This window comes from Myxine glutinosa, chromosome 4 (assembly GCF_964187855.1).
Source record: "Myxine glutinosa chromosome 4, kmMyxGlut1.1, whole genome shotgun sequence".
NCBI lineage: Eukaryota > Metazoa > Chordata > Myxini > Myxiniformes > Myxinidae > Myxine > Myxine glutinosa.
The window spans coordinates 73,088,672-73,100,805 of record NC_136264.1 but is presented as its reverse complement, the minus strand read 5'-3'; the positions used below and the strand labels follow the sequence as shown (position 1 = coordinate 73,100,805).

At 52.4% G+C, this 12,134-nt stretch overlaps 1 protein-coding gene across 1 annotated transcript in view; it reads left to right on the top strand.

Annotated features, from left to right (window-relative positions):
• LOC137415250 (SLIT-ROBO Rho GTPase-activating protein 1) overlaps nucleotides 1-12,134 on the top strand; it is a gene marked incomplete in the record, with an annotated part of 150,712 nt that overhangs the window by 69,321 nt on the left and 69,257 nt on the right. The window contains 2 exon segments of the mRNA XM_078775906.1: nucleotides 379-463; nucleotides 10,626-10,653. Coding sequence (XP_078632032.1) covers nucleotides 379-463; nucleotides 10,626-10,653 — 113 coding nt within the window.

Sequence of the window (12,134 nt, the reverse complement as noted above, 5' to 3'; positions counted from 1 at the left end):
ATATATATATATATACACACACACACACACACACTTCTTTACAATAAACGTCAATGCAGGAGTTGGCCATTAGGCCCATCAAGCTCGTGCAGTGGTTGCCAACCTATGGTTGTTTGTGTATGCTCTATCCTTTTGAAATGCTGAGCATCAAGGAAGGAGGCAGCACATATCATTTTTATGTCTTTGGTATGACTCAGCTGGGGTTTGAACCACCGACCTCCTGGACTCAAGGTGGATGCTTTAACCATTACACCACTGACTCTGGTCCCCTTTGTAACTACTTATGTGAGGTTAAAAAAAAAACCAAGTCTTTCAATGAATATACAGAGCATTGTCCAATTGTACCCAATGACAAATCCTACTTTGACTTATTCGCAGAAATTCAAGGCGTTCATGGCAACGAGTAATGTCATCACGAAGCTACAGGCAAAACAAGAATTGATCCAGAAGACTCTCGGAGAGGGTGAGACTGAACTTTGTAACGCCTGTCTAACAGTCCTTTTGCTTTCCAAATAGCTTGCTTGACATTTGCAAATGGAAGAAAACAACAGGGAAAGGAAAATGAAATGCAAAATTTTTGAACGTCTTTGAACACTTGTTTGCTAAAGAGAAATAAATTCAACTACATGTATGTTGTAGCAATAATACTCGTGGTGGAACTGTGAATGCTTTGTGAAAAGATTATCATTGGAATTGCAGAAGTGGTTTCTCTGACATCAATTCTACCATGCAGTAATGTGGTGGGAAGATTGGCAGGATCACTTTGATGTTTTCACACTCACCCTTGAGCTGTCGGGCCTGCTTTGAATGAGGGATTGCGCACACACACACCCACACCCAATGTGTGTACCATCCATCAGAAAGCCAGAGGACCTGTGTCCCAGCACTGGCCCCACACCCAATGACCACACTCACCCTTGAACTGTCTGGCCTGCTTTGAATGAGGGATTGCACACCCACACCCACACCCAATGTGTGTACCATCCATCAGAAAGACATCAAGCCAGAGGATCTGTCTCCCAGCACTGGCCCCACACCCAATGAGCACACTCACCCTTGAGCTGTCGGGCCTGCTTTGAATGAGGGATTGCACACACACACACCCACACCCAATGTGTGTACCATCCATCAGAAAGCCAGAGGACCTGTGTCCCAGCACTGGCCCCACACCCAATGAGCACACTCACCCTTGAACTGTCTGGCCTGCTTTGAATGAGGGATTGCACACCCACACCCACACCCAATGTGTGTACCATCCATCAGAAAGACATCAAGCCAGAGGACCTGTCTCCCAGCACTGGCCCCACACCCAATGAGCACACTCACCCTTGAACTGTCTGGCCTGCTTTGAATGAGGGATTGCGCACCCACACCCACACCCAATGTGTGTACCATCCATCAGAAAGACAACAAGCCAGAGGATCTGTCTCCCAACACTGGCCGTTGATCGACATTAAAGATCCCATTGTGTCTGTCATGAAGTGTTGGCGAGTTATCACTGGCACCCTGGATGAATTCCAAATTGTGTCTAGGCTTGTTTCCCAAGTGTTTACTTTATGGTGATGAAACCTCAACAATATACAGTAGTCAGGAAATGAGACTCACCGGTTTCCATATATGATACTAGCAGGAGTACCCGTCGTTGCTCGGTAATGTTCTAATCCTGTTGTGACATTTTGAAGAAATCAATTATTATTTTAATTTTTGTTGTTGTTGTTTTTTCTATTCCCAAACTTACACCCACACAGCAACACAACAGGCATTTTAAGGCCATTTTCCCTGCTAGAGCGGGGATTAGCCCCCAAACTTACACCCAATAAGGAAAATTTATATTTAATATAAATATACTCCCCTTCTCCCCACACACTAATCGAGGATAATTTAATGCTACCTTTCATATAGCTACTCTGGCACAGGAACTATAAAGCGATTTTTTTTTAAATCCCCAAAAAACGAACTCTTTTTTTTTTTTTTTTTGCCTAAACACTCCCTGGTACTCGCTGATGAGCCTCTGAAAGTTTCATGAATATCGGTTCAGACATCACTGAGAAAAATGGCGAGACACAGACAGACAAACGGCTCTGTTATAGTATAGATACCTGTGTCACATTCTTAGTAACCTTAACATCAGCTGGCTTGACATGGTTTCCAACTTGGGATGGGGTGGTGAGGGGTCCTGCAAAGGATGAACATACCAAGCATCTTAAAACATACTATGCATTATGGGCTGCTTTAAAAAGGTGTCTTCGCTTTATGAGGTTTCTGAAATGTAGCCAGGAGAGAAGATATTAAAATTAAAAGGCAAATTCCAGGTTAGCCACACTGAAAATATGCAAACTCCCACTGATAAACAGAGTCGCAGCTGCTGGTACATACACTGTTCCCCACAATATAATTCACCTTGAAAGATTAAAAAACCCTTGTGGCATTGGCTTCATAATAGTTGAAAGGTGGATATTTGATATACTGTTACATGGGTACCGTCGGCTTTCAGATCAGCTTTTGATGGATATCCACTGTGTGGTGAGGATAGCGCGCTCCTCTGGCTTGTCCTGCACAATGCTTACAATAAGAGTTGTTGCCACCAAGAATAATAATCAGTTGTTGTTCGGCTAGTACTAGTGCTGAACCGATATCAAAACCGGTAATCGGCAGATAACGGCAATTGTTCGGTAATCTGCATCGGTTGATTGGAGTCAGTGTGGAATGCTGATTACCAATGACAGTACTGTGCTGTATACAACCCAAAAACCTTGAGTAGCTTTCGCTCTTATTTAGGTCAAATTTCAATAAACATTTTTTTTTTTTAAACAATCTTATGTAGCTTAGGCTTTCATCCGCAGCTCAATGGAGTACTGCTCTCCCCTCTGGGCTGGTGCTCCTGCCTCACACCTAGCTCGTCTTCACGCTGTTGAAACCAAAGCGTTCAGAATCATTGGAATCTCCCGCGATGACGCTATCTCCGAGGGCCTTTCACTCACCGCAGGCAGGTTGGTGGTCTTTCCGTCTTATACCGACTCCTCTCCGGCCTTGCTCCCCCAGCTCTCTCTGGGCTCTGTCCCCCAAATATTCCTACAGGTCGCACAAGATTTGCCTGCAACCCTCTTATGGTGAAACTACCAAAATCAAGACTCTCTGCTCACCTTCACTCCTTCATTCCTCTTTTCTCCCGCCTCTGGAACAAACTCCCTCACTCTCTTCAATCCCACTCCTCCCTCCAGGCCTTTAAAACGGCTGTTCACCACCATCTCTTATCTTCCCCAATCCAAAACCTTGATCTTTTCTACCCCTGCTAATTTCAACCCAAATACACTTTTTTGAGGTGACTTTTGTCTTCTTTCCTGGAAGTCCTTGGTGTCCTTACGTTTTATACCTATCCTGCCTCCCCCCAGGCCCTCTCCCTCCCACACATCTCCCGATGTCCCTGCTCTCAAATGTTGTTTGTGTGGTTCCTCCCCTTCTCTCCCCATCTTGTCGACCGCTCCCCTTTTTATATACTTTGTTTGCTTGTTTGTTTGATTTGTTTGTTTGATAAATGTTAGCTCTTTCACGAGCCTCGACTCTGTATACAAAAAAGAAAAGAAAAAAAAAGCCGCTATAAGTTGCACGCCAACCCGAGGTCTTCTTCGAATAGTTTAATGAATGTTTTGCTTTGAAAGGAACACACCGATAACATCAAGCATACCGAAATGTAATACAACATCACCTAGGTTGTTACCACAGATCTCCCCGAGACATTAACACGTGTACCAGCATTCATAGCTCCAACTACTGTAGCCAATAATCCAACCCTCGTCATTGTGGCTAAAACATGTCTCCATGCTGCATCCATACATTACTATCGGTTGCTTTGTCAATTCCTACGCAACCCGATTAAGGTAATTACACAACCATTACGAGGCCGCACAGATCACCAACTCAACAACCGAAAATGGCGCGTTCTTTGCCGATGAGGAACACAAAGGAGCGGCTTTTTAAGAGTGAACGTACGGTTCACGTCATTAGTTCCCGTAAAAATAAAATCAATCAGAACAGTAATAACACACCTGTAGCCCACGGATCTCTGAGATAAGTTTTAAAATAACTCTGAATCAATCGACACAAAGTGACGCACTTTCCGCTCACACGTGTCATAGGGTCATTCGAGTCCAAACTCCGAATAACAACTAGACCCAAAGACAACGGTCTTAAGTGGTGAAGAGGCGAATTTACACAACACCGGCGATCGCACTCTGAAGGAACTGCGCTCCAACGCGAGTCGAAAGAATTGACGCGACCAAAGACGGAATTCGTCCGAGTTGCTTTATTGAAACAAAACAGCTCAGGTATTCTCACAAGCCCGTTTTTCGGGCAACAATATATATACACATTTATGTCGGGAAGTTTGCCCGGCAAAAGTTATACCGGGCATGCCCGGGTATCAAGGGCGAGCCTTGGAAAGGCGAGTCTGGACCTGCCCGGGCGTGTTTGGCTGCGGCCTGGCAAGTCGAGGCTGGGCGTGCCCGGGCGCTCTGGGCGAGCACTGGAAAGGCGATAGCGGGCATGCCCGGACGCTCTGGGCGAGCCCTGGAAAGGCGATAGCGGGCATGCCCGGACGCTCTGGGCGTGCCCTGGAAAGGCGATAGCGGGCATGCCCGGACGCTCTGGGCGAGCCCTGGAAAGGCGATAGCGGGCATGCCCGGACGCTCTGGGTGAGCCCTGGAAAGGCGAGAGCGGGCATGCCCGGGAAAGACGAGACCGGGCGTGCCCGGGAGGTTCGGGCGTGCCCGGGAACAGTGAGTCCGGGCATGCCCGGGAGAGGCGCGTCTGGCCGTGTTCTGGCCGGTGCAAGGCGATTATGTACATCCAGCGGTAACCGCTACACACGCCCCTCCAGAATCGACCTGCACCGGCAGGGTCAATTTAAGGGGGGTCCGGATGACCCGGCCGAAGCGACCCCTGGAGGGTCGTGGGGAGGGGTCTGACGTGGTGGTGGGTGGTCGAGCGGGGGGAACTGTGGACGGGGGGCGGCCTCGCCGCGGAGGAAGGGCCAACCGTGGTGGTCGGTCGACGTCCATGTGCGCCGGTTTGAGGCGGTCCACAGAAATCCGGTCCGGCCGGCCGCCGAAGTCGACGATGAAAGACTTGTCGCCCCGTCGCAGGACCCGGAAGGGCCCGTCGTACGGCGGCCGGAGTGGCCCCCGGTGCGCGTCATGACGCACAAAGACGTACTCCGCTGTGCGAAGCGCCGGGGGGGCGTAGGACTGGGGGCCACCGTGGCGGGACGTCGGCACGGGGGCAAATCGTCGGGCGGCCTCCTGGAGGTCCGAGCGCTGGCGAGCGGCGGACCAGGGACTGGTAGCGTCAGGCACGAATTCGCCCGGGACGCGGAGTGGCTGGCCGTAGACGAGCTCGGCGGCGGACGCCTGGAGGTCTTCCTTGGGGGCCGTGCGAAGGCCCAAAAGGACCCACGGCAGCCGGTCGGCCCAACCGTCGTCCTGAAGGCCGGCCATGAGTGCGGCCTTCATGGAGCGGTGAAACCGCTCGCACAACCCATTGGCTTGGGGGTGGTAGGCCGTGGTGCGGTGCAGTGTGACCCCCAACGAACGGGCGACCGCGCCCCAAAGCTCAGACGTGAACTGTGGGCCGCGGTCGGACGAGATGTCCGCTGGTGCGCCGAAGCGCGCGACCCAGGTGGCGATGAACGCCTGCGCCACGTCGGCGGTGGTGGTGGAGGTGAGGGGCACGGCCTCCGGCCACCTGGTGGTCCTGTCCACCATGGTGAGCAGGTGGGTGAACCCCCGCGAGGGGGGCAGGGGACCCACCAGGTCCACGTGGACGTGGTCGAAACGCCGTTCAGGCACGGCGAAAGGTGCCAGCGGGGCCTGGGTGTGGCGGTGGACCTTGGCTCGCTGGCAGGCCGTGCAGGCGTTGGCCCAGTCGCGGATGTTTCGTCTAAGGCCGTGCCAGATGAAACGCGCCGACACCAGCTTCTGAGAAGCTTTCCGGCCCGGGTGAGAAAGGCCGTGGATGGAGGCGAAGATGCGGCGCTGCCAGGAAACGGGCACGATGGGGCGAGGCTGGCCCTGGGAGACGTCGCAGAGCAGGACGGTGCCCGCGAAGGGGATGTCGGCCAGGCGGAGGCCCGTGTCCACCACGCGGAGTGCCTGCACCGAGGTGTCGGTGGTCTGGTCGGCCGCCATGAGCGTGAAGTCCACGCCGAGGTGGACCGCGTTCGCGCTGGCCCGCGAAAGGCAGTCGGCCACGGCGTTGTCTTTGCCGGCGACGTGCTGGATGTCCGTGGTGAACTCCGACACGGCGGAGAGGTGGCGCTGCTGGCGGGCCGACCACGGCTCCGTGACCTTAGCCATTGCGTAGACCAACGGCTTGTGGTCGACGAAAGCCGTGAACGGGCGGCCCTCCAGGAGGTTTCGGAAATGGCGAACGGCCAGGAATAGCCCGAGCAGCTCGCGGTCGAACGTGCTGTAGTTTAACTCGTTCGGCCGGAGTTGCCGGCTGAAAAAAGCGAGTGGCTGCCAAACCCCGTCCACCCATTGCTCATGGACGGCGCCCACCGCGTAGTTGGAGGCGTCCGTAGTGAGGGCGATGGGCGCGTTGAGCACCGGGTGAGCCAGCAGCGTTGCGTCGGCGAGGGCCCGTTTGGCACTGGCGAAGGCCGCGTCCATGGCCGCGGACCAAACAATGTCATGCTTGGCCGGCTTGCCCCGGATGGCCTCGTAAAGGGGCCGCATGAGCTGAGCAGCGCGGGGCACGAATCGGTGATAAAAATTCACCATGCCGAGGAACTCTTGGAGGGCCTTGATGGAACGGGGACGCGGGAACGTGGTGATGGCCTCGACCTTGGTCGGCAGCGGCACGGCCCCGGTCTTGGTGATGCGGTGGCCCAAAAAGTCAACGGTCGTCGCGCCGAAGTGGCATTTGACCGGGTTGACAATTAAGCCGTGCTCGCTGAGGCGACCGAACAGTGTTCGGAGGTGGAGGAGGTGCTCGGCGCGGGACGTGCTGGCGACGAGGATGTCGTCCAGATAGACGAAAAGAAACGGCAGGTCGCGCAGCACGCTGTCCATCAAGCGCTGGAACGCCTGGGCCGCGTTCTTGAGGCCAAACGGCATCCGCAAAAATTCGAACAGGCCGAACGGCGTGATGACGGCCGTCTTCGGGACGTCGGCCGCCCGGACAGGTACCTGGTGGTAGCCCCGTATCAGGTCAATTTTCGAAAAGATGACCCGTCCCGCCAAACGGGCGGAAAAGTCCTGAATATGCGGGATCGGGTACCTGTCGGGGGTGGTAGCGTCATTGAGACGGCGGTAGTCGCCACACGGGCACCATCCACCCCCCGGCTTTGGCACGATGTGCAGTGGCGAGGCCCACGCGCTATCGGAGCGCCGCACGATGCCGAGGTGCTCCAACGCGTCGAATTCGGCCTTTGCCACGGCGAGCTTGGCTGGGTCGAGGCGGCGGGCCCTGGCGTAGACCGGCGGGCCCGTAGTGGGTATGTGGTGCTCGATCCCGTGCCGCACCGCGACGGCCGAAAACGTCGGCCGCGTGAGGGCCGGGAATTCCACGAGCAGGCGAGCGAACTCGTTCGTTGCCGGGAGGGCGCACGCCAGTTCGGTCGGCGCGGAGCTGCTCATTGTGCACGCCAGGGAGCTGAAGGTCTCGGCGTGGACAAGGCGACGTCGTTTGACGTCGACCAGCAGCCCGTGCGCGCAGAGGAAGTCGGCGCCCAGCAAAGCCACGGGGACGCTGGCGGTAACAAAAGTCCATTGAAAGCGCTGGCTGCCGAAGCAGAGGGTGACGACGCGTGGGCCGAAAGTGCGTATGGCCGAGCCATTAGCAGCGACCAAAGAGGGGCCGCAAACTGCGTCCAGCCTGTCCTGCTCGGAGGCAGGTATGACGCTCAGTTGGGCGCCGGTGTCGCACAGGAAACGCCGTCCAGACACTTTGTCCCGAATAAACAGCAAGTTGCCCGAGTGGCCGGCGCTCATGGCTGGGAATGAACGCCGGCCCGGCCGTTTCCCGACCTGCCGAAAGTGCACGGGGGCCGGCACGTCCGAGCCTTGTGTCCGAACCTGGCGTGGTAATAACACCACGCCCGGTCAGGTGGAGGCCCCGGCCGTCGTGTCGGAAGCGGGCGGTGCGGCGTGGCGGCCGCCAGTTGCACCGGCAGTTCGGCCTCCAACCGCGCAGGGCGCTCGGGCGTTGTGGGCGTCGCCTCGGATGGCGGCGGGCTCCAGGTAACCGCGCCGATGTGCTGGCCCGCCGAGGAGATCTTATCGGCTTCCCTGGCGAGGGCGCGGGAATCCGTGATCAACGTGCCAGCCAGGGCGAGGTGTACCGGGTTAGGCAGCTGACGGAGGAACAGCTCCCGGAACAGGAATGCCGGAGAGTGCTCGCCGAGCAACGAGAGCATATAGTCCATGCGCTCGGACGGGCGCGTGTCGCCGAGCTTGGGCAGGTCAAGCAGGCACCGTGCGCGTGCTGCCGGTGAGAGGGCGAAAGCGCCGAGGAGGAGCGTCTTCAGCGCGTCGTATTTGTCAGCAGCCGGCGGGTGCTGGAGGAGGCTCAAGGCGCGGGCCGCGGTGGTGGAACCGAGCGCCGCCACAACGTGGTGGAAGCGGGTGTCGTCCGCGGTGATGCCTCGCAGGGCGAACTGGGAGTCCGCCTGGGCGAACCAAACAGCCGCGTGAGTCTCCCAGAAGGTAGGCAGTTTAAGCGTCACTGCCGTATCCATGTCGGTAGGTCACCAATGAAGGAACTGCGCTCCAACGCGAGTCGAAAGAATTGACGCGACCAAAGATGGAATTCGTCCGAGTTGCTTTATTGAAACAAAACAGCTCAGGTATTCTCACAAGCCCGTTTTTCGGGCAACAATATATATACACATTTATGTCGGGAAGTTTGCCCGGCAAAAGCTATACCGGGCATGCCCGGGTATCAAGGGCGAGCCTTGGAAAGGCGAGTCTGGACCTGCCCGGGCGTGTTTGGCTGCGGCCTGGCAAGTCGAGGCTGGGCGTGCCCGGGCGCTCTGGGCGAGCACTGGAAAGGCGATAGCTGGCATGCCCGGACGCTCTGGGCGAGCCCTGGAAAGGCGATAGCGGGCATGCCCGGACGCTCTGGGCGTGCCCTGGAAAGGCGATAGCGGGCATGCCCGGACGCTCTGGGCGAGCCCTGGAAAGGCGATAGCGGGCATGCCCGGACGCTCTGGGCGAGCCCTGGAAAGGCGAGAGCGGGCATGCCCGGGAAAGACGAGACCGGGCGTGCCCGGGAGGTTCGGGCGTGCCCGGGAACAGTGAGTCCGGGCATGCCCGGGAGAGGCGCGTCTGGCCGTGTTCTGTCCGGTGCAAGGCGATTATGTACATCCAGCGGTAACCGCTACAACTCCACGTGAAGCCCCTGTCACACCTTGACGATTTAGCCAGCGTATGCCGACATATCAAAATTGAGTGCTGGTGTGAGTCATACGCTGGCATACGTCGACAAATTTTGTGCATGCACGAAATTTGTCGACGAGTTCGGCGTACTGCGACGTATGCCAGCGTGCTTCAGCGTGCTCTTAACGTAGCCAAATTTTTCATACGTCGGCATACGCTGGCTAAAACGTCAAGGTGTGACAGCGGCTTTAGACTCAGCTTGAGAACGCGCCAAAACCCCTCTCCGCAGCAGTCAGGGCGGAAGCGTGCTTTCGATTAACCGTGGCCAACAACTAAACTGAATTTTACATTTTATCACCCTCGTGGCACAAATCACCATAAACCACACAACAATATATCGCTAGATATTAAACTACGGTGGCAAAGAAAATTTAATAAAATAAATACCAGCCAATGAGAACAACTCCGTGTGACCACACCTTTCACCTACACTTACATGACAGACGTTTCGAGGAGATGTGCATAAACAGTATTCTTTATAAACAGCTGACAATCGTCGTGTGACAGGTAAAAAAATTTGGCTTGGTAATTTGGAAAACATGTTGATACCTTTTTGCTTTGAAACTCACAAAGAGAAACAACGTACCTTTCTAAAGCACAACCGATTCATATAAATTAACCAATTGCCTTAGGAACAGCTGCGAGGACAATGGAAAACACCATGGCTCGTACTGTACTCCTGGCAAAAACACCAGCTCCTGGCAAAATACATCTTGATGTCATACGTTCCATGCGTGCATCAGTTGAATTTATTTTTCACATTTCAAACTTCAAAGGCTGACTGACAATATTCTGGGCACCCAAGGAAAAGGATCACGTTTCAAATGCAGTATTTAACAGCACCATTATAACACGTCGTCTTAAAGGTACGTTATGAGTACATACTGCAATTCCGCTTCCTTCTTCCTTCCTACCTTCCATGTAAGTGACTGCTTCATCAGGATGAAGATTTACGTTTTGCTGCACTATTGTATTCCTAAGTCCAGCATTATTTGGAATTTTTGTTTTTTAGCTGTTTTCATCATGTTTAGCATACGGAAGAAGAAGAAGCCTGAATACAAAGTGGGTGCGGATGTGCTTTGCATTTTCAGATGCTTTTCTAATTATATCAGTGTCTAAGAATTCAAGAGAAGCAAAAAATGGTGATTATACAAAATCTCTAATTTGTATTTCTGTCTGTACTTCTTTCAGATGAAAGCAGCAGTTCCTCTTCAACCAGGTATTTGTTCTCATGGCAAGTATATATTGGTGTCTTATTTTCAGCTTTGCATGAAGTAATCTTTGCTACTTTGTTGTGAAGATTGCTCATCAAAGGAATCATCGTCATCTAAGGAAGCTTATAAAATCAATAGCATCCACAATTGGTATTTTGTAAATTGCTTCGTGCATCACGTTAGCTCCATCTCAGGTTTTTGTTTTGACTGCATGGCGATCACAGTATGACTTACCTGCTCAACCTCGGACTATTGGACTGTGTCTAAGGAATTTTTTTGGAAAATACATGCACAAGGAATATTCAGGTTTTTTTTGTCAAAAGGCCCGTCAAGAAAGGCTTCCTGGTGTATTGTCAAGAAATTAAAATAGAACTGACACACGAAGTAGCTACAATATAACCAAATGTATGCATCATCTTTGTGATGACACCTGAGGAAATTTCATTCTCCTTTATTACCTCCGCCACCAAAGATGAATGCAGGTGATCTTTTTACCCCTGTCTGTCTGGTTTTTTTTTTTTGTCTGTTTGTCTGTTTGTGAACAGGATATCTCAAAAAGTTGTGGACAGATTCGGACGAAATTTGGCAGAGAGGTAGTGTATGTGACAAGGGCAAAATGATTAGATTTTGGTGAAGATCCGGATTCGGATCCGGCTACTAGAATTTTTAAAGTGATTCTTCACCATTGGGAGATAGGGCCAAGAATGATACATAGCACGATATCTCAAAAAAATTGTGGACGGATTTGGAGAAACTTGGTGGACAAGTTGGGTGTGTTACAAGGACGAATCGATTAGATTTTTGTGAAAATCTGAATGTGGATTCGGATCTGAGAATTATTTAATTTTTAGGTGATTCTTCACCATTGAAAGATTGGGTGAAAAGCGATAAATAACGATATTTGAAACAGTTATGGACAAGTTATGACTAAACTTGGGGGATGAGTTGGTTAGGTGACAAGAACAAGCCAATTCGATTTTTGTTCAGGTCCGAATCCAGATCCGGCCTATCAGTGGATACAACACGTAAACTTTTCAGCCTGGCGGAGGTATGCGTTCTTCCGAGTGCCGTTCTAGTTGCCATTTTGTGAGCAACCATTGGAAGGGTGTTGATATTATTTAACAAATTGTTGTTATTAATTCTCCTTTTCCTTTCATTTTCAAGAAAACAGCTTTTAAATGGCAGGCGATGTGCTTCTGTAAACTACCATACATTGCAATGTTAAAATGCTCAAATGTATTTATATGATATTAATTTCTGTGAGGTGAGCTTAAATTTGGAGTACTTATTAATCTTTATATCACCTACTTCTTTTTTTATTCATGGAACTTCACTGAGCTTTGTCCTTATGTCCGGTGCATGGATCTATAATCATGTTTCAGGTATGTCTTATGGGAAATGGTGATTGAAGATTTTATTCCGCATATTTTGCCTTGTACGCCATTAATTTTCCCAAATTCCCACGTAGATGCTTCCGTATCCTGAC